The sequence below is a fragment of the Gouania willdenowi genome, chromosome 4 (genome assembly GCF_900634775.1).
Source record: "Gouania willdenowi chromosome 4, fGouWil2.1, whole genome shotgun sequence".
NCBI classification, from domain to species: domain Eukaryota; kingdom Metazoa; phylum Chordata; class Actinopteri; order Blenniiformes; family Gobiesocidae; genus Gouania; species Gouania willdenowi.
Window position 1 is genome coordinate 20528825 of NC_041047.1, and position 27981 is coordinate 20556805.

The 27981-nt window shown below is 38.8% G+C and overlaps 1 protein-coding gene across 2 annotated transcripts; it reads right to left on the reverse strand.

Annotated features, from left to right (window-relative positions):
• Window positions 1–3888: 3888 nt before the first annotated feature.
• On the reverse strand, window positions 3889–27775 carry LOC114461450 (guanine nucleotide-binding protein subunit alpha-11-like). 2 transcript variants are annotated; one of them, XM_028443523.1, is made up of 8 exons: window positions 27474–27775; window positions 26021–26178; window positions 24118–24302; window positions 17712–17866; window positions 9660–9788; window positions 8153–8282; window positions 7316–7469; window positions 3889–4639 (listed from the first exon to the last, which is right to left on the reverse strand). In XM_028443523.1, the coding sequence occupies exons 2-8, from the start codon at window positions 26163–26165 to the stop codon at window positions 4434–4436; spliced, it is 1104 nt and encodes a 367-aa protein (XP_028299324.1). In that variant the 5' UTR covers window positions 26166–26178; window positions 27474–27775; the 3' UTR covers window positions 3889–4433. The 2 variants fall into 2 exon arrangements, with proteins under 2 accessions (XP_028299324.1, XP_028299325.1); XM_028443524.1 differs by lacking the exon at window positions 26021–26178.
• Between the last annotated feature and the right edge of the window lie 206 nt (window positions 27776–27981).

Sequence of the window (27981 nt, forward strand, 5' to 3'; positions counted from 1 at the left end):
GTGCGGCGGTGGCGGCTGCTCCTCCAGCCCATAGACTGCAGCTGCCCGGCTTCACACCCCAGCCCTGAGAGTCAATCCTTATCCCGAAGTTACGGATCTGACTTGCCGACTTTCCTTTCTAAAGAATCCACGTTTAACTGAACTATTGAGGCGATTAGTGCACCATCAACCCAATACGAAACTACCATATTGTGCTCTTTTGGCTGTAAACAGAGGCTAACTCGTTTCAGCTGCCCATAGCAATGGCGCCGGGTCGGGAAATGCCCGTATGTTGTGACGTCACGTGGGAACTATGTACTGTATATCCGAGCCTGTGGTCATGTGACTGCCGTGAAGTGAAACGTTCTCCAGGCATTCTCCAGGTCACATGATCTGGTGAAAGAAGGTCCGTCTCTCCAAACTTACGTAGTCAGTATTTCAAGAGGGAAGCCCCACTCAGAGCATTGATACTGTCAAGCACTCTTTATTGGCCTGAGGAATCATTTAAAATAACTCATATGGGTCAACTCTTTAGGTCAAAAAGCTCACGGTGTGCCTTTAACTATGGATGATATCACTGATATATCAATCAATCAATCTTTATTTCAGACTCACAAAGGTCCATAGAGAACATTTAAAATACAGACAGACAAACGTAACAGAGAATATGACTATTATAGTCCATATAAGCACTTTCTCCAGTGCCTCCAGAGCTCTGAGCTGTACCTGATACTGCTCTGGTCAGTCCGTATAAGAGCATTTAGGATTTCATTATGTGAGTCCATAAGCCTTATCATAGCTTGTCGCTTGTCGTAGCTGCAGCTCCCCAGCTTGTAAAGGCCACTTTAGCCTGCTGGTGGTGTTTCCTCACATGCTCATTCCATCCGGGTCGAGCATTTTGTTTGACACTTCTTTTACAAAATGGTGTGCTTGAGTCTTTTAGTCCCGCCACAACTAAATCATACATCTTACGCACATCCGCCCTGTGATTCAGGTTATCACAATTAATATTGGCACACGTTAAACCATTGTAAGGAATGGGAATATTCCCAAGATTCCTTTCTGTCCGATAATAATAGTACTGTAGATCACACTCTGTGAGCTTTGCCCACTCTACTTTCCCATCAGCTTATTGTCCTCACAAAATTGAATTAAATGCTGCCAAATCATGGACTTCACATCAGAGATGTCGGCATTAAAGTCACCCATTACATAAATACAAGTACATTCACTTTCCTCAATAAAAGAGCCAATAAAGGCAAGTTTTTGTAGAAATTCAGCTTCATTATCATGACATTCAAATGGTGTGTAAACATTCAGAATAATAAAAACTTTATTGTCCCTGGTAACTTTAACACCTATACACCAATCAACATTCAGTCTGATCACACTGATAACTGGATCATATTTTTTGTGCCACATTATGGCCACACCTCCAGATATTCTACCATGCACTGTCCCCAAACTCAAGTCTGTTGAGGACTCCCCTGCCGCGTGGAAGTCAAAATTAATAGAGTTAAGTTTGTCCAGGTCTTGTTTCAAAAGTAAAGTTTCCTGTATACATAGAATGTCCGTGTTTTCAAACAATTCATCAACAATTAATCGTTCCAACAATGCCACTTCTCTTCTCCCGCTGCAGTGGCCTGTTTGACCGGGGCTTGGGTCTCTCCAAGGTAGCGTTTAGCCACGGTGCTCCACGTAGCTGCTGCAGCCGATACATTAGCATCCCCCTCCGCCGTATTTTCCGCTGTGGGCGCAGTGCGCATAGACCTGCTCCCGCTTGGCAGCCACTGAGGCGGTGCATCAGATACGCTCCCCGTGCCCTCCTCTTCTGTCACCGCGTTAGAAGCCTGCGGTACCGATGAAGCTCTTGCCTTGCTCAAGCTGCGCTGCTCCACTGTGGTCAGCCGCCGTTGTAGATTCTCTGACGTGGCACACAGATCAGCCGAAGCTTTCGCCTGCATGTTCATACCCTGCTTTAAAGCAGTCAAATCTGCGCTCATTTTCTCGATTTTAGCAAGTAAACATGAGACATCAATGTTGTTAATTGACACAGGCAACAGTTCATCAGGATGATGTGACACAAAGCGAGGGATTTTGTCACCAAGCTCATTTAGTAGCGCCAAACAACTTTTGACATTATTTGTGTCTTTATGCTCTCCTCTGTGTTGAATATTGCGATGTGTAGTCCCAGGGCAGAGATCATACAGAACTGACTTTGAACTCGCAATCCATTCCGATGGGAAATGACTTGTGACTAATAGCACAATCTCATCTTGTGCCTTTGTTTTCATTTTAACAACAAGAAAATTCAATAAATCATCTTCCACGACAATCCCACCACCAGTGGTGGTATAAATCTCAGGTTTTGTTTTCACCAGAGAGACAGCAGACTCTCCACCTGCCTCCTTCTCTCGCCCAGACGCCATACTTAGAGTTCTACCTCAGGCGGATAGTTTAAGTTTTCAGTCATCATTTTTGCTGAAACAGCTTAACTTATTAATGGCTCAGATTGGTTGTGGTAAGATACTGTAGGGAATACATTTTTTGTAAACACAATTATCATCAATTGAATACAAAACACCATGGCTGACCTGAATGCTTTTAATAACCATGTTTATTTTGCAGCATCTGGCTGATAACTACATCCATTGGAGGTCATGTGACTTTGTAAAGACTGATTTGCCATCCACTTGTCAGAACTGCTGGTGTGATGAAGGTGTGAGCTTGGTTTTTCTGCAAGCGTGACAGCTCTTTTAAAGGGGTTTTATCACACCTAACACTTGCTGTCTTCTGTCAGTTACAATATGGGTACATTCAGTGCCAGTTGAGCTGTATATTTACAAACTGTGGGTAACATCACATCGGACCACATGGTGACGAAGCCTGGCCGCGAGCACATCACACAGAAATGACTCCTACCCACATGTAACAGAGATAAACAAAACAAAGCGAAGATGTCAATGTGGTGACAGGTTTGTCTTTAATTCTACTAATAAAGTTAAGTATATGCCCATTAACTCAAGAGTAAAAAACTAAATCCAGTGTTTCTGTGAGAGGAGAATTTCAAGTGCCAGAACATAGAAGAGATCAGGAAACACTGCACTCAGAGGTCATGTGCTGTTGTTCAACCCAAGTTAAAAAAAAAATAACAAAAAGACGGGAAATTAATAGTATGGAAAACAACAATGAGAATTGAACTAAAACTGCTGGTGGTCTTTTTTACTGTACAGTACCTGGGTTGTCTTAATAATCACACAAAAGATAATTTCATTTGCATTAATATATAAAGAAATTCAATTTAAAACAGCTGTGCTTCTAATGAAATGCCGTCCTAGCATTTTTATTGTATTTTAAACAGAAATTAAAGATCAAGTGCACCAATCCTAACTTGGATTGGACTTTATTTTTTTTAAAAGATGGTGGTCAGAAAAGTCCAATTTGGGCTACTTCATCCCACTGATGGCAGCACAAAACATTTAGAGCTGCTTTACCACATTCTGTTTGACACTGTTTTTGACTTTTCACTGCTTGTAACCGAGAAACTATTGACAACTTCAACATGTCCTGTTGTTGTCCCTTAGTGAACACACAGTTTACACGTCACACACACAGCTGCACAATAAAAACTATTAGGACAGAGAAAGGAAGTCAGTGGGTGTGAACTTCAGCCTTTAGCAGAGGCAGACGTAAGGTTGGTATGACACTGTGAGGGGAAATCAATAAACTGCAGGGACTTCCTGTGCAATAAATAATAAAGGCATTGCTGAATGAAGATAAGGGTTAATTATTAGCAGATGAGACAACAGAAAGCAGATTTTGCATGTTGGCAAATATTGTTTGAGGAACATTATTGGATTTGGGGGTGATAAAAAAAAAAGTAAAAAATTACAGACTTTGGATCAGTAATAAAGATTAGAAGAGTTTGAAACTCATTTATTGCTGTTTGTTTTTTCCCCTTCTCTACAGTGCAAGAGAGGGTATCAACTTCCTTCAAAGCAATAATATGAAACAAAGGTGGCCCGCCTGAATAAAGGCCCCCCACTCCACCTGTAAAAGTCATTACTTCACTAATGGCAGCAAGACACTTCACACAGCATCTCTGCTGCAGCTTCAATTATAGAACAATTCAGTCTCTAAATGACAGAAACACTTATTTAAAAAAAAAATGAAAACCTTATAGATGAATGGCAGAGAAGATTACTAGTTCCTCGCTTCGTGGTCAGAAGTGACTCTGGCATTTGTCGTGCTCTCAAAATAGTTTTCAGGTTTTCTGCTTGAGAGGAAAAGAATGGAGGTGATAGATCGGTGCTTTTCCACCTGTGGAATTATAAAATTCAGAAGAAAGACTAAGGAAGGAGAGGAGCACTGTAATGGTCATTCAGGCCATCCTTTTGTATACGGTAGCTTTCCTCAAATCATTATCCTCTGGCTTTTCACTGTTCACCAAAGGCTCAGATGACTCCATAGTTCTTCAGGGACTCCATTAACACCGTTTCCTTGATGTCCTCGAAAACCTTGCGGATGTTGTTGGTGTCTGTGGCACAGGTAAAGTGTGGGTACAAAGTCTTCCACTGTTTCTTGTCATCCCTGTTAAGGGCCTCATGCTCGTACATCTTTCTGATGAAGGCCATGGCGTCATCTACGTTGTGCCTTCTGCCTGTGAAGGGGTGGAAGACACAAGAGACAAAGGTAAAGGATTAATTTGGCTTTAATATGACCATAACAATTAGAGAGCAGAAGTCGGTGCGATGGCGATAAAAGGAATACGCTTACAAAAGCATCTCAAAAGAATAAAGATGACACACTGTCTGCCTCCATGCTCACATTACTTCCCCTGTTTCTCTATTGGTGTGTGCGTGTCATTGTGTAAGGGAATTAATCAGTTTGTCTAAAACTGCTCATTTTTAGTTGTGCAGCCAATCCGAGTAGGTTTCCTGACAGACAGTTTTTGTTCTTGACCCATTGCTAAACTGAAATTTTGCAGCATTTCTCCAGTTTAAGCTGATATATTTATAAAGTAACCTTTATTCATCACCGTAGTGAATTAGGTTATTCGCCTGCCTTTGTACTAGTATGTCTGCACAAAGAAAAAAAAAGAACCTGCTAAAGATTATCACACAGCTCCAGTCTGCAGGGTCACACGAATATCAATGACCGCGAGAGACAATTGTTAATCCTGCTTATAAAACACTTGCAATTTATTCATTCGAATTCTTATCCCGCACACACAGAAACATGCACACTCACGTGCACGCCCAAACACACATGAGGGTATTTAACTGGGGTGCATGGCTAACGGGAAGGACATTATCTTTCTGTAGTTGCCATGGGTAACAGAGGAAGAAGGAGGTAAAGGTGGCGGAGGAGGGGGTGGGACTTTAGGGACAGCGAGTACCTTGAGTGGCTTAGTTGCTATTAAAAGTGAAAGAAAATATTTTGATGACAGGAATAGAGAAAAACTGAATGCAGGTCAAACAACGGAGACATGATATGTAGTGGAGGTGAAAACCAAAACAAACCGTATTGGCTGAGACAAGGTACCAACACAGAACTTCAGGGAACTGTCCAGGAAAGTAAACAACCAGCTGTAGTTGAGCTCAGTAGCAGTGTTAACTTTAACTAAAAATGTTCAATGTGACAATAACTAGACCAGTGTTTCTCAAATGGGGGTAAATGTACCCCTAGGGGTACGCAATGGCACTACGGGGGTACTTAAAAGTGGGAGAGAGGAAAATTAGCAAATAAAAGCATGAAAAATATGGGGATTTTAAAAATTTGTATTTTTGGTTAAAAATGAGCATTATAATAATGATGATGAAAATTAGGGATGTCCCGATACAACTTTTTCATTTCTGATATGATACCAATATTGCAGCCTTGTGTATCGGCCGATACCAATATTGATCCGATATCAGCATGAATCATACATACTTTATTTTTTCTCTCTCTCTCTTTTCTTTAATAAAAATAATAATTACTCATTTTGTAGTGTGGAATGTTAGAAAAGGCTTGATCATGTGATGTTACTCAAACAAAGAACAATAGTCAGCAAAAATTATTTTGATTCGAACATGAACTGAAAATACAACGGTCATTTACAAAGTGAAAATCCTTAAATGGTGTGTTATCACTCATTCATTCCATCATTATGCTCTATAGTTATTTTTTTCAGTAGTATTCTGAACAAAATGTTCTTGAGGGTACTTTGATTCAGAAATAAGAGAATGGGGGTACTTGAGTCAAACAAGTTTGAGAACCACTGAACTAGACTATGACCAATTTTAAAAAATACATGTGAATTAAAACTATATCAAAATATTGATATTTTCGTCAACTAAGAAAAATGCAAAGAAATCCAATCAGAACTAAGCTTCTTTTTTGTAAGGTATCCAATCAAAACTACTTTTGTTGGGTTGAAGCGGGACAAGCCAATAAGTGATCCAACAGGACGTAAGCTGATAGTGTTTTGACTATATCTGTAACAAATTTAGTCGACTAGGTTTAATTTGCTAAAAGACATAAAATATGTAGACTGTAACTTAATTAGTACTGATGACTACATTTTTGACTAAAACTAAGTTGCAGTTTAGTCAAAAGATGACTAAAACTAAATCAAAATTGACTGCTGACCAGTTTGCTACAGTTTAACATCTGAATGTTTTTTATATTTCACAAAAAAGGAAACAATCACCACAAATAAATCATCTTTAACTTCCATCAAAGGTTACATTACATTCCTTATGACATTGAGAGATGGAGAGCTGTTGTATTAGAGAAGACACAGCGATAGAAAGAATTAATCCGATGTGCCAAAGTTGTGTCACTAGACCAACAAGGTTGTATGGAATGAGCTCTGGAGCATAAAACCAAACAGGTTAAGTCAGTCTCTGGCTTTTAGAGGAACCAACTTGGCCCCTGTGCATGACTCTAGTCATAGTTACTGCATATTGTATTTTGAGCAGAGTTTAAAAACCCTGATCATTCAACCAAACAAAGAACAACACTATTAATTGGCCCTGGATCTAGTCCTGGTGGTACAGTATGCTTTAATTGGCACGATAACAGTCCAATTCAGTCAATAAAGTATTCCAGTAAAAGAAGCCAGGCTGTGAGGTTAAATATAAAATGATGCCAGTTCAACTAAAAAAAACTCATTGAAATGGGAAACGGAAGTTGAAAACTGGTTCTGTCTGAAGAGTAAAGTTGCAAATCTGAATGACTAACCACAACCTGTGGTGAGCCTGCCTCAATGAAGCATGTCATGTGTTAATGGAAGCAGTATGGTGCACGATTATATCACCCAGTCCTTTCAATTAGTCAGGGAGCAACTAACCTGTGAAGGCAGGAAAGTACTTCTGTAGGTCTGAGGTTTGGATTTTGTCTGCTAAGATGTCAGTCTTGTTGAGGAATAGGATAATGGAGGTCTTGAAGAACCATGGTGAATGGATGGTGGTGTAGAACAAAGCAAGACTTTCCTGCATGCGGTTCTAGGAAGGAGAGATATGTTAACGTGGAATATATAGCACTCTGTGCTTTAGCTGGACATGAACAACACAAAGTAAACTTAACGTTGTAGAATTATTAAAAAAAAAAAAAAAAAAAAAAAAAAAAAAAAACTAAAAAAAGAGAAGGGAAAACCATTTCTAAGGGATAGGAAGAAAGGTAGCCTACAGTGTAGGAAGGAGGCTAATTTTAATTTAATTTTAATTTTAAGGCTGACCATGAACCGGATGAGAGGGAAAAAGGGCTTTGCAAAGCCATTCAGTGAGCGGAAAGATAAAATGTGACTGAGGACTGCAGAATCTAGCAGAAAAAGAATGATAACAGTTTTGTTGTACAACAGTGAAACCTTCTGGTGAAAAAGTGCAATGACTGGAGTCTGCAATTCAAATTATTATACTAAGGTATTGTGGAATTGCTATTGAATTATTTGAAACTTTTAAAGATCCCATAGAGGAAAAAGAAAAAGCGACACATCGAGTCCAGACAGACAACAACAACAAAAAAATCCACTATGTGCTCATCAAAATTCTCTCTGTTATCCAATATTGGCATTAAGCTCCTTCTTCTCAATGCAGCAACAACAATTACCTGGTAATACAATGCAGTATAAATAACAATTTTAGAAGAATTAGGTGAAACTGTAACTGAGATTATGAGCTCCTCTTACAATGTTTTGCCTTTCTTCTAAGGTCTGGTCATACTCGCTTAGGGAGGCCAGAAAAATGAGTGAAGTGACATTTTCAAAGCAGTTGATCCACTTCCGACGCTCTGACTTTTGCCCACCAACATCCACAATCCTGTCAGAGAGCCAAGGAAAGAAAAGGTTAACAAATCCATCACGTTTGTTGATTTTAAAAGAACAATGAAGACACTTTCGTTTTTCTAAATATGACAATGACAAGCAGTAATCTATTTCATACAGAGCTCACTTGTATAGATAACAATAACAATGCCACAAACATTTAAGTGAAACAGCTAAGCGTCATAAAAAGGTTGTTGTTTTTGAGTGCACAGACTGATGTTTGGAAGTGAAGGCCCAACTCAAAGTTTAGTAGATTTAAACTCTCAGTTTAAGTTCCTCCGATGTTTGTATGTGCGGAGCTTGACAAAATCAGTGCACAGTCGTGTTGGAACATAGGGACAATAAAACCAAATCAGACACCTCAAAAATTGGGGTTATGTAATAGTCTAGCCTATCTTGGTATGCTGAAGCACAAAGACTTCATTCGACTAGCAACCAGGCAAAGCTGAGCCCCAGAAAAACAACCCCGACACCATAATCACCATGGAAACTACACTTGACACGATGTGGTGTGGAAATAACCATCATCCTGGTAGCCACCAAACAATGAATAATCCTAAATATGTCTAGCTAAAGAAGCTGGCTCTCAATACCACTCAACACTTCGGTGGCTGAATGTACCTTAACAGCAACAGAAGCTTTGCATTGCATGTTGCAGATGTAAGGCTTGGATAAAGCTGCTTAAATTAAAAATTTAAAAAAATCATTCTATACACATCGTTTGTGAGGTTTCCTGGGAGCCATATTTGGAGCGACTATCCAGTAGCTAATGAAATTGAAGAAAGTTGATAATGAACAACAGCAGAAATATCGACTTCAAAGTATTCTGCAGCATATTGAAAAATCTCACAAACATGGCTGACCGGAATAGTATTTACAGTTAAGGCAATCTATGTGTGATTAAAACTATGATTATTCAGAATAGCACATTTTTAATTGGCCCAACAAGGCAAGGCAACATTATATAGCACATTTTAGCAACAAGACATTCATAGTGATTCACATAATGCATTAAAACAAGACATAGTAGTAGTAATAATAATAATAATAATAATAATAATAATAATAATAATAATAATAATAATAAAGTAATTAAAAAATAGGGGGAAAAAATACGCTTTTTAAATTAATCTTAAAATCATGAAAACAGCTAATTTAAAATCCAAAGGAAAAAAACACAATACCTTTTTCTGGTAAGTAAACTGTAAACATAGTGAATATTGTATATTATGGATTTTTGGATTTAAAAAACAGATTCTTGAAAAAGCTTCGACATCAGGTGGTGTTCCAAGTCACTTTTTCAAGTAGGAGGGGAAATAGTGTTTTCCAATCCGCCTCGAACGCAGCATTAGACAAAGCCATTTACAGCTACCTTAGTGTGATTTTCTTGATAGTGAACCCGTAGTCGTGGATGCCCGTGGTCGGGAATCGAACTCGCAGCACATCCTGTTCAGTAGGGATGTAGTCCTGGGATGATATGCGGTCCAAATTATTCATGTAGCTGAAAGAGAAGAAGAAGAGAAGACAGACAGCTTTACAATAATGATTTAGTCACACATAATGTCACTGTTCCTATCAGTAGTAGACCTTCTATGCCATTCTAAAAACAATCACTGAAATCACTGAACTGTAGAGTGTATGTTTCTGTGAAATGTACCACTACAAAATAACTTTATTTTGTCTATATTCGCAATTTTATTTTAAACACCATGGATTGCAAAAGTGCAGATAGCAGTCAGAGTGCCTCTCGCAGGAATGCACAAGGTTAGCATTCTCATGCCCCCCTAATTGAATTAGCGATGTCACACATTAATGTATCCCCCTACTTTTCCCAATGGTAATAAAAATGTGATGGTAGCGCATGCACTGAAACGCAGCGTTCAGAATAAGTTGAATGTGATTAATAAAAATCATTTTATCTGTGGGGATTGACTGTTTTTCAGTTTTGTTGTTTCAACACAACAGATGAGCAATACACAGATCAGTGAATTAAACCAGAGGGAGCAGCTGGACTTAAAGGAGCGGTATTATGCTATTTTTCACCCTTCTCCATTTGTTCTTTTTTTTTTTTTTTTTTTTTTTTTTTTTTTTTTTTTTTTTTTTTTTTTTACCTTGTCTGCACATGCTGTCGAAGGTTAACACTACAAGAAGTGCAATCTTTTAACAGCAATGCATATTTTATTATTGCAATTAAATAAATTTATTTATTTCATTGCATAATTGTGACCATCACCAGCCCTCCCTAGGGAAGGGTAAGAAATACTTTATTAAAGGGAGGATGTAAAAAAAAGAGAGGGCAGTGTTTACACCAAGGTGAGGGGTTGGAGGGGGGTGGGGAAGTTAACAGGGAAGAGGGATACAAGATAGGATATGGAATGAGTGGGGAATAGTTGTTAGGTTCCATTTGTTCTAAGAACCCCAACAACATAGTATTTTAGGTTTATTTTCCCAAACTTGCCTGTTTTTAGCCCTCTGAAAAGTGACTTTCTGAGCAATTCTAAAAACAGGCTGTTTTGGGGCCTTCATACATATTCATGAGTGGTGTGTCTGTAGACGCAGACTTCATACCTTGCTCTTGCGAGTGATGACCAAAGCGATTTTATATTTGCTATCCAAACACTTTTATTGTTTTCAGCCAAAAAACTGCACATTACGGTAAAACACATGGCTATTTAAGCGGTTAATGTGATTGTGAGTCCATCTCAGTGCTTTAGGCTGTGTGTTTATCACAGCAGTGGAGTCAATCAGCTGTTTCAAACAGCTGAGTGTTTGAAACAGATGCTAAGTCACTTTCTTTTCCTCCACATCTCTATTAACTACAGGAATGGTCATTTGTTTTTTCCAACCGAGGGGTAGCATTGTGTCACAAACACGTCAGATGAAGTCAAAGGTGATACGAGACAATGTAACGGATACTAATATTGGAACTGCAGAGATCACATTTTGTGTATGTAGCTTGTCAATAAAGTATAATGTATGTTCTATATTAAACCGCAGTGTTTGAGCTAGTTTGAGAGGGAGGAGCTCACATTCTTATATAGGGTAGGAGGAGCCAGGATTGTCAGGAGGAGTTTCCGCTACGTGATGTCAAGTGGTGAGAAAAACTAAACTCGCTCATTTGGAGCTGACTTTTTACAAAATGTGGAATAACAAGGGAGGGAGGAAACAAAACATTTTCAACTTTGGCAATCTGAATGAGGCTAAAGGGATGCATATCACTGCAACAAAACCATTATAAAGTGATTTTTCATAATACTGCGCCTTTAAAGCATGTGAGAAACTACAGAGAGAGTTTCTCACATGAGTGCACAGACTGATGTTTGGAAGTGAAGGCCACTAATGTATGTGCTTCAGGTGATAGGCGAGCAGTGTGTTGTATTTCCCACTGAAAGTTAACATTAATAAGTTGAAATATAGACACACGCTGTTGAATATGGTGAACAAATTATCCCAATGTATTTCTTGATGTCAACTTAAGCCACAAAAAAGTCAATTAAAATTATTTTAATTACTGGCTAAACTGTGACAACCACTATGTGAAAACTGCAAACTTGTATGACATTGTTTTGATGCATCAGAACACTCCCCACATATCAAGTTTCTTTTGCTTCATCCCTGCATTGGATGCAGAGCCAGCACAAAGTTTCTGTGGGGACCTGCGCAGGTGATGATATTTTATTAACTTATTATAGTAGCTTAATTATAGGCCAACTGGACTTACAACAAGACATTTCATCTATAACCCAAAATTCACTACCCCCAAGACTCAGCATTAAATCACCCGAGTCACCGACATCAATGATCTACATCCCGTCGACCTATTTTACGGCAGTTCATGTACTATTTCAAATTTTTAACTTTGTCCATAATCTGTATTAATGTGAAAATGAGCCTTTTTGTTTGTATCTGTACTTGTTCAATAAACATACAAGAAATTTGTATAAATTTTTTTAAAGTTTGAAACCCTGCTATTTAAAAATAATTAGAAATGTATGTTTTGAGTGAATCCCGATCATTTTGGTTTCATTTTATTTTTCTGTTTGGTTTTTGATTGTCAATGTTGTGTATTGTGTTTTGATCCGTTTTTGTATATATTGTCCTGCGGTGGTTTTTCCTTTTTCCTTCATTCAAATATCATGTCCCAGGAGCTTTGTCAAAAAGACTGCGAGTAAAGGGAGTGACGTAGTCAACGAGCATGCAAACAATCAGGCCTGTGAAAGGATCAGGCACTGACACCCACCATCACAGACACGGAGAAGTTAGTGGGCCACAAAAGATCTTGAACCCACAATCTCTGCAACTAAGTCACTTTTCTTGTCATATTATATTTTATTTATTTGATTGGGACAGTGCATGTTAATGGACATACATGAATAAAAAATATATGAATGTAAACACGCCAGACTGTAGCCAGTGGCTAATTTCCATCTATTGTCCCAAATGGTGCTGGGTTACAAGGGGCTGGTGTCACATGGGGCTATATACAAAATAAGACACTAAACCATACACAAATACCAAAAGTTCATAATGCCACACACAAGGTTAATTCATTTTATACATACATAAAAAACACATTCACAAACATATCTCTCTACTATTGCACTCAACCCTCCATTATTGCACATATCGCTCTACTATTGCACTCAACCCTCCATTATTGCACATATCGCTCTACTATTGCACTCAACTCAGTGTTGCTATGAGCAGTGACGTGCGGTGACCACTAGGGTTGGGTAGGCACGTGGCAAATTGAGACCACCAATGACAATTTCATATGTTTCTGCTGGCAAGTGTTAATTCAATTCAAATCAACTTTATTTGTATAAAGAAATTTACAACAAAGTCATCTCAATGCGCTTATCAAAATATAAAATTCATAATAAGAAAGAAAAAAACCCAACAAGATCCACATGAACAAGCATTTAGCCATCTAATAAAATCAACATTGTAAAACACCATTAAAGAAACATAAACAATTATTTAATATAGCCTCCATACTCTCCCAACAAGATATATCTCATGACACAGCAGCACATCCGTTGTTTGTGTTGGAAACACAGAAACATGGAGAAAATGACAACAACAACAACAACAACTCAGAACAGCCTCAGTGAGGAGCATCCAATTGTACAATTCACTGTGAAAAATATGAAACATTTTCTGACCTTACCTTTGCTGAAGGTCTGGTAACTCAGATCTTTTAAAAGCTGTCATTTTTCCTCAAAAAAAAGTTTCACTATCATCTCTAGCAATGTCATTCTGCCTGTAGTATAATCCCGCCCACTCGCTAGAGCGAGAGAAAACGTAGCAGCAGCGGTTACATGGGATCAATTCACTAATGCACTGTGAACTTACGTATAGCATTTAGCATAGCGCGGTTACGTCCAAAGGCAGCGTAGAGAGCTGCCTTTGGACGTAAATGGTTTTCATCTTGGGGAACTGACTACGCATGCACAAACACATAAAAACACACTATGGGGCCAGAGGCAGAGCAGTCATGTGCTTTTGGGAGGGGGGGTGGCCTCCTCCTGCCTTACAGCGGAGTGAGATGGCAGCCGTCCCAGGAAATAGCGCTGTTTAGTAATATGGGCTATGGAACGCACAAACTGCGGACACTTTCAAACTTATAGGTACTGTAGGCTATTGGAAATGGAAAAATAAATAATTTATAATTATATTATAATTAAAACAAATAATCAAAATATCAATTCACCCTTGGGTAGGCACTGCTTACCTTGCCTACCCTGACTGAACGTCACTGGCTATGAGTGAGAACAGGTTTAATATGACCATAACCAGTTTTTCATTTGAGCTTTAAAAGAGCCAAATGTTGGGCATTCTCTCAGTGTTATCGGTAGACTATTCCACAGGTTTCCGCTTTGGACAGATAGTACAGTTTGGCCAAAGGTAGTACGTCTATGAGGTATCACCAGGTCCTCTCTGGTGGTGGCTCGTGTTGACCTTTCAGAATGTTCTTTATGTTTAATAAACTCGAGGGAATGCAGGACCTTGTAAACTACACATGCTCTTTTAAGTTTAATCATGTTGTTAATATCTAGCAGTCTGTGTTTTTCAGAACATGACAGTAATGGTGGGATATGGGTTTTTTATCAAGCATTTTAAGAGCTCTTTTGTAGAGGTTTTCTATGGTTTTAAGTGTTGTGGGGCACGCAAGTAATCAGCTAGTTAGGCAGTAATCAATATGAGAAATTATCACGAAATAAAAATATGTTTTCGTAGCGTTCAAATTCAGGTTGTTCCAAATGTGACGGAAATTCCGATTATTATATTGAATAACGCGAGCATCTTTTTTCAAGTGACTTTTGAACAACAATGTTGGATCAAGGATAACCCCTAGATACTTGAGTTCCTGGACACCATCCAGTTCCACGTCATTAAGAAAAACATTTGATCGACTTTGTTTGGTGTAACATTTTGAGAAATACATGCAAACCCTTTTTTTGGTGTTCAACAGGAGACATGAATCCCTAAGCCAGTTATGTACACAAGACAAAGCAGGTGTCAGATCATCAGCCGCTTGTTGAATGCCATTAGCCTGAGTGTATATAATTGCATCGTCTGCGTACATCTATGAAAAGACACCTGTGCAGAGATTTGGCGAGTTATTAATAAAAAGGAAAACAAAACTGGCCCAAGGATCGACCCCAACGGGACACCAACGTTGCAATCTACAGGTAACAATTTTACTCTATCAACCACCACATACTGTTTTCTGTGGAACAGATATGATGTGAACCACTGAAGTGCTTGACTAGAGATGTTAAATTGAGTCAGCCTGGACAATAAAATGTGGTGGTTCACAGAGACAAAAGCTCCAACACAGGGACTTCTGTCAAGTAGATTTTTTTAAGTTTTCTGTAAGCACACACAGAGCAGTATCAGTGTGATTCTTGCGAAACTGGAATTGTAGAGGGTGTTGTGAGGGGTGGGTGTCTTCAAGATGGTCTGTGAGAAGCTTGACCACCGACTTTTCTACTATTTTAAATACCACCGGAACTATGCTTATGGGCTGATAGTTAGCCATGTCAGTTTTAATACCGGATTTATAAACTGGTGTCACTGCGGACACTTTCCAGTTGGTTGGGACTTCACAATATTTAAATAATAAATTAAGAATATGTGTGATTGGCCGTACAAGAGGATCTTTAAACGTCCTTAACAAGTTAGTATTTAGACCAAATGCATCGAGTGCTTTGGAATCTTTTAATTTAATTTTTGGCCACTTCTTGGTTTGATATCTCAGTGATTTTGAATATAGTCACTGACATTGTCATACATGTACTACATACACAAAATGTGTTCTCTTTTTTTAAGCCGTCCTTGAGGAGCAGCTACAGTTTAGGTCCCAGTCAGCAGTTAAGGTTGATGGATTCAAACCAGCAACCGTCTGGTTACAAGTCTGCTTCCTTAACCATTAAGCCACCACTACCTGTGGGGTAATGATGCTAATTAACAACACATTAAACAAATTAACTCAGCAGGGCCAATCCCATACTCCCACCAATGGTCAGAAGAACGCAAGAGAGAACAGTGAGGCAGACTGAGCCCACGCCCTTTGTGCCGTGACACCTGAGACACTGTGAGACTCCCACCTACTGCTCTCAAATGTTCTCAGGCAGAGTAAAAATAGCTGCTGTAATGTTGCACCATGACTTTGTGGGTATACTCACAAAGGATTTGGCTGTTGCTGGGGTTTTTTTCTTTATCAAATAAAGGTTTACACAAAACTGAAGGGGGAAAAAAAAACAAAAAGTAATTACCGAGCAGGTAAGAACTAGGCCACTCTGGTGATAAAACAAACAAAGGTGATAGCGAGTCACAAGGTTTAGAAACTGGAACAAAACCAAGACTGTGACAATACGAGTGTGGTTACTGCTAAAGCCTCAAAGTTATTCTGAGAAGGTCAAAATGTTCCCTATGTAAATAATACTTTAGTAATCAAAGAGACCCTGTCTGTCACACTAAACACTGAACTACAATGGAACGTCCACAACATTTCATAGCCAAGGTAATTCTCCGAATGTCAGAAGATATAATACTCAACCCTATAGCACCAGATTTGAGATAAAGAGGTTCATTTATAGAGAAAAACACTTGATCAGTTGTTGTAATTTAAAGGACATTTAACTGTTAATGTATTTCTAAGCAAAAACCACGTACATTTCTTTTCTTTTTTTTAGTTTCAATAGTTATAACTTTAATGTTTTTTTAATCATTGAAAATGTAGTATTTGTCGTCAAACCTAAAATAGTGCAGCACAGTGCCTTAATTTTGATGTAAAAATAATTAGAATGATAATATAATATGTATTTAAAGACTTTCAGATTGACTTTACAAAGAAAGTAAAAGAAAATCAAGAAAAAATAAAATTAATTTCATTTCTTTCTTTTTTTACCGGTGCCTCAAAACTATTGCGATATAGAGTTGGATATAGAAATTGAATAGCAATGAGCACAAATATATGCTATTTGTTCCCTTACAGATGCCTTTTTGTGTGTACATTGCATGTTCTCCAATTGCTTGTATGTGGTTCTCTTTGGCTTTCTTCCATAATCCAAAAAAACATGTATATATCAGGTTATTTTCCAAAAAGAAATAGAAATGTTATGGTAAAGATTGACCAGCAGATGTCGCTATATTTGTGTGTATCTTACTCATTCTGTTTTAGCAACTAGCATTTACCTCCATTCAAAGAATCTACCCTCTCATGGCATTTGCATATAATACAATATTTACATGTATATTATACAGTTTTTTTTTGTTTTTTTTTTGTTTTTGGATCAATGTCAATTAAATAGTGCAATAGAATAAATACTGTCAGGAAAGAAATCATGTAACAGTTGAAACTTCACATATGATTATCAGAGCTAAAGTACTGCATCAAAAAAAAAAATGGCTTTCTTCAGAATGTGTGGTTCTTAGTAAAATAAGAAGAAAAAAAGGAGAATGACTTGTGACCAGTGTTGTGAAAAGTGCTTTACTAATGATCTCATCTAGTTTGTATTTTGGTGTACCATGAATGCTTGTAATTTATAAGCCTGTTATGATGATTGTATGTGTATGCTCTCTTTTTTTCTTTTCTTTTTTTAGCAACTTAACGTTTACATTTTACTGCATTGATTATTATACCCTATGTAAAAGCCCAACTAGGGACAATGATAACAATCATAATTGACCCCAACCCTGCTTGTGACCACCAATAGGAAGGGACAAAGTTCTCTGTTCTCACAGGCTACACGAAGATCAAGCAACAGGTTAATTTTTTGATCCGTTAACAGGTCACTATTTTAGATAATCCTGAAAGATAGTTCTCCCCATTTTTTGATCTGCACCATGAATCATGCAATAAACAATGGAAGTGCAATACAGTCTCAACTCTGAGGAAACAAAAGGGCGTACTCACTACTCTGTGGAGTCCAGCAGCTGGTACTCGCATCGACGGCTGTAACAAACCCGTATTCCAGAGTCTGCCCAGAGGCGGCGGATAGCATCCACATATCTCCGTTCAAACTGGGTGACCTGCACTGTGTCCACTTCCTGCACCCGCTTGGCATACATCTGCACCACAACAAAAGTTCTGTGTTAGTGAGTGAATTTTACCAACAGAAGAACCAGTAAAGCAGTGGTGCTCAAATTCAACACTTAAAGAATCTCATTTTGTAAATAAGTGAACGAAACAGTGTTTAGTGTCTCCTCAAGATAATTATTTCTATAGTTTTTATCATTTACGGTCATCTCCCTCCTGATGTGGGACCAACACTGACCCTTGTATTTTCAGTTCAGAATGGTTTAAATCCTACTTATCAGACAGAACCCACTTTGTTCATGTTAATAATCTATCCTCAGCGCACGCCAGAGTTAATCATGTTCAACAAGGTTCAGTTTTAGGACCAATACTCTACATTATACATGTTTCCACTAGGTAACATTATCAGAGAACATAATATCAATTTCTATTGCTTTGCGGATGACACACAGCTCTATTTGTCAATGAAGTCAGATAAAACGCATCAGTTATTAAAACTCCAGACTCGTCTTAAAAATATCACATCCTGGATGAGCAGTAACTTTCACCTTCTTAACCAGGATAAAACCAAAGTTTTTTTTTTTGGTCCAAAACACCTCAGAGATAAATTATCAGAGCAAATATTGTCTCTGGCTAGCATTACTCTGTCACCCAGCAACAACAGTAAAAAACTTAGGCCTTGTCTTTGATACTGATTTATCTTTTAACTCTCATATTAACTCTCCTCTGCTTACTTTCCATAATCGTTTTGAAGCTCTCATATGAAAATGGAGACAAACTCAACGTCGTCGAAAACTTCTCAGAGCAGCAGTACAGAGCCACTCTGGTTCCACATACAGCTCTACAGCCACCAACAAACACCGCTCTACTCCACCTGTTGAGAAGATGCTTCAATGCCAGAAACCCCAACAACGGGGGTCCACCGCAGCCATCAGCGACTTACTCGCCGTCAGACATTCCCACACAGCCGCTTCAACGCCGGCCAACCCTGACGACGGAGGCCCCACCGCAGCCAACTGCGCCTTGTTCGCCGTCAGATGCTTGCTAGTCCTCTTTTTCCTCCAACTTCACTCCTTATTGGTGATTCAATAACTAAGAACATCAGATTATTTAATGCCATCACACACTGTATTCCAGGTGCTACAGTTTACACTATCTTAAACAAACTTAATCAAATGCTACCCACGCTGCCAGCCACTGTTACTAAAATAGTGTTACATGGACCCGAAGTGAATCGATGTGGACCATGAGCGAGTTTAACCTTCTCTTTAACGTTTTAAAGACGTGGGAAATCAGTGTTCATCTCTGGTCTTCTTCCTACACTAAATCAAGGTATAGAACGCTTTAGCCGTCTCCTACAGCAGCACGACTTCTTACAATCCAGCTGCAAACTCCATAATTTCATGTTTATTGATAACTTCTACCTTTTTTGGAAACGTGCTGATGTATTCAAAAAAGTTGGTGTCCATCCTAATTTACATGGAGCGCAAATGCTAAAATCAAACTTACAGTTTGTGATTCACAGCTCTACACGTGCATGACTAGCTGAAAATAAACAGGCAGCTACAGACACCTCCATAGATGAGCCTCTTATCCATAGCACAGAGCACTTAGACTCTATAAACACTGTGCTGAGTAGTGTAAAGCAGCACACAGTGCAAACTGAAGCCCACAGGAGAGGAGTTAAACATAAAAATCTAATCAAAATTAAAACTACAAACAGAACACAAAACAATGAAAAAACTAATAAATTTGGACTATTAAATATCAGATCCCCTTCATCTAATATTTCTTAGTGAGTGATCTTATAACTGACCATCAATTAGGTTTATTATGTCTCACTGAGACTTGGCTCAAAAATGAAGATTTTGTTGCTCCTAATGAAGCAAGCCCTTCCAGTTATGATAATCACCACGTTCTATGTGAGAGTGGTCGGGGAGGGGGAAGGGCTGTAGTTTTTCACAACTAAACTTAATCACAATTCATTTGAAAGCCTCTCTCTAAGAATTTGTACTCCAAAAAATTAAACACAAAAACCTATCTTACTGGTTATAGTTTACCGTCCTCCTGGTCCATATTCAGAGTTTCTCTCTGAATTCCCTGACTTTCTTACTGATCTGGTGTTGAGCACCGATAAAGCTATCATAGTAGGTGACTTTAATATTCATGGTGATGATGAAAACAACAGCCTAATTAAAATATTTACCTCACTATTAGATATAATCGATTTTACACAAAATGTAAACAAACCAACTCATCATCTTAATCATGCCCTGGACCTTGTTCTAACAAATGGATTAAATATTGATCACCTGACAATATATCCTCAAAATCCTATTCTTTCAGATAACGTTTTGTTTTCCTTTGAATTCAGAATATCAGTTTGCTTAAACTCTGAGAGAAAAGTACATTATACTAGATCACTGTCTGAAAAAGCTATAGATAGATTTAAATATTTAGTTCCATCAATGCTTGCCTCTGATCCATATAATATCTCAACAGAGAGTAGCTATCAATGTCTTACGACAGAGAAAATAGATGATCTTGTCAACACTGCAATGTTGTCACTGCACACAGCTCTGGATGCTGTTGCTTCGCTTAAATTGAAGACGTTATGTCATAAAACAGTCACTCCTTGGTATAATTCTGAAATGCAGAAGTGGTTCTTATCAAACATGGTAGAAGTTCATATAACCTGGACAAAGAGTGTTAGCTTATTAAAGAAAAGCTCTTGGCGAAGCTAGAACTCTCCATTACTCAACTTTAATAGAGGAAAACAAAGATGATCATTGTTTTTTATTCAACACTGTAGCCAGGTTTACCAAAAGTCACAGCTCTGTTGAATACTCTATTCCTGTGAACCTGAGCAGTGATGACTTCATGAATTTCTTTATTGATAAAATTCTAACAATTAGAAACAAAGCTAATGTCCCCCGAACAGGAGTGCTCAATATTCTCTTAAACAAAGCAGCTCCTGAAATAACTCCAACATGTAGCTTTTATTTACACAGTTTCACTCCTATTGGTCTATCTGAGCTGATCTCAATAGTTAGTGCTTCTAAACCAACAACCTGTCTTTTAGAACTGATCCCTACTCCACTATTTAAAGATGTTTTACACTAATTGGCACTAATATGATGAACTGGATTAACACATCTCTAGTAACAGGTTATGTGCCACAGGCTTTTAAAACCGCTGTAATCAAACCTCTCCTTAAAAAGCCTACCCTTGATCCAAGTGACTTGTCCAATTATACAAGCCAATATCCAACCTCCTTTTTGTTTCCTAAATTCTTTAAAAAATCACTGCAGGTCAACATTGGGATCTTCTACATAGGAACAATTTATACAAGAGCTTTCAGTCTGGCTTTCAGCCCAGAGACTGCATTAGTAAAAGTAACCAATGATCTCCTTTTAGTCTCAAACAGAGGGTTGGTCTCAGTTCTGGTGCTCTTAGATCTCAGTTCAGCCTTTGATACAGTATTGGCTTCCCTTCATTGGCTTCCTGAAAAATCTAGAATACAGTTTAAAATACTCCTGTTAGCCTACAAAGCTCGACATGATCAAGCTCCTGTATATCCTAAAGACCTGTTAGTGCCCTATCGTCCAGGCAGAACACTCCGTTCTTAGATTGCTAATCTTCTGGAGGTTGCTATAGTGTCTAGAAGTAGAACAGGAGGATGAGCATTTAGCTACCAGGCTCCTCGCCTTTGGAACCAGCTCCCAGTTTTCGTACAGTTCTAGTGCTCTTAGATCTCAGTGCAGCCTTGGATACAGTGGATCATAATTTATTGCTGCAGAGACTGGAAAGTGTTTTTGGGATTAAATAAATAGCGCTAGGTTGGTTTAAATCCTACCTATCAGACAGAACCCACTTTGTTCATGTTAATAATCTCTGCTCAACGCACACCAGAGCTAATCATGGAGAAATTAATCAGTTATTAAAACTCCAGGCTTGTCTTATAGACATTACATCCTGGATGAGCCGTCACTTTCTCCTTCTTAACCAGGATGAAACCGAAGTGATTTTATTTGGTCCAAAACACCTCAGAGAGAAATGATCACAGTAAATCGTATCTCTGGATGGCATTACTCTGTCACCCAGCACCACAGTAAAAAACTTGGGCATTGTCTTTGATACTGACTTATCCTTTAATTCTCATATTAAGCAAATCTCAAAAACATCCTTCTTCCTCCTCCATAATATCTCTAAAATCATTAATATCTTGGCCCAGAGTGATGCTAAAAAAACACTAGCCCCTGCTTTTGTTACATTTCGATTGGATTATTGTAACACTTTACGGTCAGGATGTCCCAGTAACTCACTAAAAAGTCTCCAATTAAATCAGAATGCTGTAGCCAGTGTACTAACAGGTACAACCAGGAGAGAGCATTCTCCAGTATTGGCTTCCCTTAATTGGCTTCCTGTAAAATCTAGAAGAGTTTAAAATCTTCCTGTTAGCCTAGAAAGTTATGCATGATCAAGATCCTGTATATCTTAAAAACCTGTTAGTGCCCTATCACCAAGGCAGAACACTCTGCTCTCAGTTTGCTGGTCTACTGAAAGTTCCAAATGTGTCTAGAAGTAGAACAGGAGGCACAGCTACCAGGTTTCTCGCCTTTGGAACCAGGTCACATTCTTAGTACGGGAGGCTGCTCCTGCTGCTACTCTCTCCACCTTTAAGGCTAAATTCAAAATCTACTTATTTGTGTGACGGAGCAGGTCCGTCACTGACCGCGGGCAACAGCACACACACACACACACCGTGGGCGACCGTGGCGACCGTGGCTCAGGTGGTAGTGGCTCGTCTTCTGATCGAGAGGTTGGGGGTTCGATCCCAGCACCTGACTATGTGTCGAAGTGTCCTTGGGCAAGACACTGAACCCTAAGTTGCTCCCAGTGGTCGACTAGCGCCTTGCATGGCAGTCCTGTCCCACTGGTGTGTGAATGTGAGAGTGATAGGGTGAATGAGCTGATATGTAAAGCGCTTTGAGACTGCTTCAGTGTGGTGATAAAGCGCTATATAAAATCAAGTCCATTTACCATTTACCATTTACACACACACACCCGCAGCGTGGAACAGAGACAGCTCTAAAGCAGACACATCATCCTCCAAACATTTCCCTTCTGACAGCGGTTCTGGGTGCAGATAGTTAAATAACATAACCTCTCCTTCCTTCCCCAGTCATAGCGCAACCAAGGGTGCACACTTGGAAGCGCTAGTTGTTAAAATGCATACATTCAAAGCGCTCTTACATGCAGTCGTCCCATGTAGGGATGAGGAAACGGGGCACATTACTTCCGCCTTTTTAATAGTTTATTGATACCACTAAATGATCACATGATGTGGGTAATTTAGATATTAATTATTCCTGGGGGAAAATAAGTGTTATTTGGGGTTTTGATTGAATTTAAAATAGGTAATTAAAAAAACCTATGAATTAATGATGGGGATGACAATGTGTGGAATGGTTTATTTAGAAGAAACTATTCTTTGGGAAAAATAGATCATGAGATTGATGACGCCCAGTAGGAGGGGCTTTTACTTTAAATACAGGCTGCTATGGCCTAGTGGGGAGAGTTGGTTCTGGGTTACAGAGCAGGTAACACCAGGTGATGACAGAGTTGGTCTGATGAGTCACAGAAGGACTCTATTCAACTTGTTTTTTTTGTTTGTTTTTGTTTCATTGTATCTATTGTAAATAGTATTTTCTCATCACTGTGTTACACCTTTGGAGGCCGGCTGTAAATAAATTCAACATCACTAAAATCTTCTGACTACGCCTGTGTTTTGCCCACTCTTTGGAGTGTTTTTGGGAGGACCCCACGACAATTTGTTAAAGCGTATACCGTATAATAGCGTTAACCTAACCATGAGGAACAAAGCCCCAACCTAAAATTAGGTTTTACATGTGCACAGGATGGTCTTACATGTGTGGGATCATCCTGTGCATCTGATACATCTGAATTCTCTGTGATCGGCAAATGGCGAACAAGATGGCCGCATCTACAGACAGTGGAAATGCCGCTCCTCAGCCACCAATGGAGATGGACATTTTATTACTAAGCGCCAACTATTTCAGGTGTTTTGAAGCTGGAGTTGACAGTTCCTGATCTGTGGTTCACGGCTCAACTAGTCTGGGACTTTCTGATGTTCTATCTCTCTATCCTTGGAGTTGTTTCTTCCCACTGTCGCTGATGCTTGTTCATGTGGATTTGATGGATGTTTTTTTTTTCTTAAGAATTTCACTTGAATTGAATAGTAGCAGATAAGTTTGTCTACCTCATTGTCGGGGTTGGAGTAGGGGATTTTGAGGACATTCATGGCTGCTATCATGGCTTGGGTGGCAGTGAAGATGTTCTGGTAGATACATTTGGCAAAATCCTTCCTCTCATCTTGTGAATAACCTTTTCCATGGATGATCCTCATTTGGCGGATAAAGGTGGTTTTCCCACTCTCGCCGGTTCCTAAGGTAAACACGAAAAAAGACTTTAAACATTATTCAAGCATCACTTTCACATCCATTTATTCACAGCATGTTTAAATAAAATGCTATGAAACAACAAGTCTTTGCACCACTGTCCAGCTGTGTAATGCTTTTACTACACCCAACCGACCTGTTCGCAACCTAAAACTATCTACTCACATTTCCATTCAATTGAATCTGTTTTAAAGTCCTTCACTGTGCACTTGAGTGCTCGGGGAGGTAATGCTTTTATTCCACTGATTTGTTGGACATTGCAGTGTTTTTGTAGGCTCACATATGGTCAATAGATTCTCCATCACTTCAGCGCGAGGATAAACAGTAAAATCACTGGAATTGATGTGTGTAACCGTTCTCAGAGGATGTTTACTCTCTCCCCAAAGGCTGCTACATTTCAGGGCTCAAGAAACCTCCTAAATGATAGAAGAAGTGTGTTTAAGGAAAGCTTCTCATGCTTGATTATGCAGTACAGTGATACATAAAAAACGTATTTCAGTATTCAGTACTCGCGGTATTCACTTTTTCAACTCACTAGGAATATTAAAAATAAAAACAAACCATAACAATATGGTTTGACGAAGATCTTGTGGAAAACATTTTTTATTTGACCCCCGCACATAAACACATATCTCTGCCTCACTTGCAATATCACTCGTCGTACCCTCGACAATACATCTTGGGACGTTTTAATATCGGCCTCATGGCGTCACAAACTGACTATAGAGGAACGATTCGGACTTAATTATGCCTAAAAACACTAACCACAGTTTATTATAATAGTTTGAATTATTCGTTTATCCTACATTAACTTTTTAAACATATTAGTCATGAAGACATTACATTTTATTATTTTTGGATAAAGCAGAAGTGCCGCCTAACTCAATGCAGTTAGTCAATAGTCTATAGCCAGAAACGACTACGTATACATAATATACTATTTAATAACAAATGCAATCCTGCAACAAGACGGAATAATTCAATATAGGATTATTCAACCCCTGAAAACAACCCAATCTGGCAACACGGCCTGTGATTTTCTCCAAAATACTAACATTTAATCTGTCCACGCAAGATATTCATCAAATTGTGTTAGTTGTGCACAATATATTCCTCTTTTTATGCTTTGCAACAACATTTGTGGCAAGCAACACCTTGTCTTTAGTCAACCTATGAGCCATACAGGCATGGATTAGTTACTTTAGCTATTTGGTTGATGCTGTGTGACAGCAAACTGGAATAGAGAAAAAGCAGTTTTGAAGACAGACAGAGAGCAAATACTAGAACATTTCCTTGTAAAACTCTGAATTAAAAGGCTATCTAATAATATTTTTTTATTTTGTTGGATTGATTAGCCAATAATTTGCACACAAGGCCACTTTCAAGCCTGTTGTTATCCTCCTCTGTGGCTCTGAAAGCATCTCTGCCATCAATCATTTTCTGAGCTGCAGAACCAGATCAACATTAACTCATAGGTTTCTGCTCTGATCTCTGAGGCATAACTATCCTCAATGTGGACCATTCTTCACATACTGACATGGTGACACATACCTCACATAGTGCTGTCACTTGGCTGCAAGCTACCAAACAGACGCAACAGTTACAAACACTGCTTATAGGATGACACCTATGACCATTTGTATCACTTCATCACTTTGTCTGCTGAGTCAGAGCCTTTTCCCACTTGTGAGTGTCGATACTGACCCAGCAGGAGGATTTTGATCTCATTTTTCTGGCTGTTTTTTAGCTGGACAAGTTTCCTGCTGATTTCTTTGTGCACAGCGATGGCTCTCTTCTCCTCTTCGGACAAACAGCACACACAGGTGCGGTAACACCACCAATGGCCCATGGCCCCAAAACCTCTGAAATAACACCAAAGGCAGTTAACAACAAAAACAGATGGCTTGATATAGTCACGCCATGGATTATGTCAAAAAAACATTTTTTTTTATCTTATTCAGAATCGTGCATGATGAATAGTGTAAATGGGTTGTATGGCTGTGTCTCTGTGTGAGGGTTTTTCCTTTTTTATTACAGAAGTGTAAGTGAGGGACTTTCCCTCCTTTTATCAGTTTTCCAAATTAACTTTAACGGTAAATGTGTGTACTGTCGAGACTGTTTCTTCCTGTGCAATATTGGCAACCTGTCATTGCATGGTTTCATATAGCACTCAAATAATCTACACATGACAACAGGAGAGAGTCTGAATGACAGATCATTTAAAAGTAGTAGCTCTAGATGCCATTCTATGAGGATATCACAGCTTTATACCAATGAAAATGTTTATTTTTGTGATACATTTTATCTTTATCAACAGGTTCATTTATTCTTCTTCTATACATTCAAATAATATTCAGGTTCACAGCATCCATTGAATGCAATCCCTTTGCTTTAAAATGCCCTAAATGCCATTTGATTGAAATCAGTGCCACAAAGCCACAGGCCATCACAGTTATGTGATAAAACTGGTAACTTTCTTCAGCAGGACTGGAAACTGTAATTCAATTCTTTTATTTATTTATTTTATTTTACCCCCTTTTGCTCCTCAAGAGAGCTCAGCTCAGTCCTCCATGAAAGTACCAAAAAAAAGTGATGTTTTTTGTTTGTTTGTTTGTTTGTTTGTTGGTTTGTATGTTTGATTGTTTGTTTGTTTAATGGAAGCATATAACTTCTGTCTCAGAGGGATTTCATTTCATTTTATAAGGGTCATTCCAGAATTGGAGGACATTTTAAGTCCCAGCCATTCAATTTAAATCCATGTACAAATTGTTAAAGCAATTCGTTGATGAGTAACTTGTACTTGTTTACACCATTGTACACCAAATTTTAATAAACTTGGAGAAAATATTGATTGAAAATATAGTTTTTAAATATCAAATGTGTCTGGAATACCCCCTAAAATTCCATTTTTCTTTTGTCCCACCCCCTTGATGATCAAATTGAAGTTTAACTAAAACACTTAATAAAATGCTCCCTTTCTTTTGCATTATTTTGTTCATAGATGTCTCTTGTAATAGTGGAAACGTTTGTTATTGTGGTTTATGAAGATCATAATCAGAGTAGCCGAAATGAAATCACAATTTCAGTCCCTGAAATGATCCGTGTGTCATGGTTTGCTTGATTTAAAGCCCTGTGTATGGGGAGGGGGTCTCCTTACCTCAGATCACACTCCCTGGGGTTCAGCTGGTCCGGGCTCCACTTGAACTTCTGTGTCCATAGCGTTACATTCCCTCCTCTCCACCTGTCGTCCGCAACCTTACTGGTTCACACCGGCATGAATCTTGAGGTTGGAACAGGTTGTTTAGACGTAACACAACCTGGAAATCCGGGAAGTCCACCGCGCCTACAGAGGAATGCACCGCCTCCGTGATCCACTGAGAGCTGAGCGCACCGCGACGCACCGTGGGAGGCTGGAATGCGCCCGGGGCTCCACGCGTCCGTCCCTACGGCGGATCTACTGCATTCATACTGCAGGAGCACAAAATAAGAGCATGACACGTCACTCACTGTAAACACCGCACACCAATCAGACATCAGAATGCTATTTACACGATGTAAGCCAGTGGCTCAAAATCTATTTTGGATTGTGACCTAATTTTTACATACCAATTACAATTACATTTACATTACACATATATATATATATTTTTTTCCAGAATTAGTTC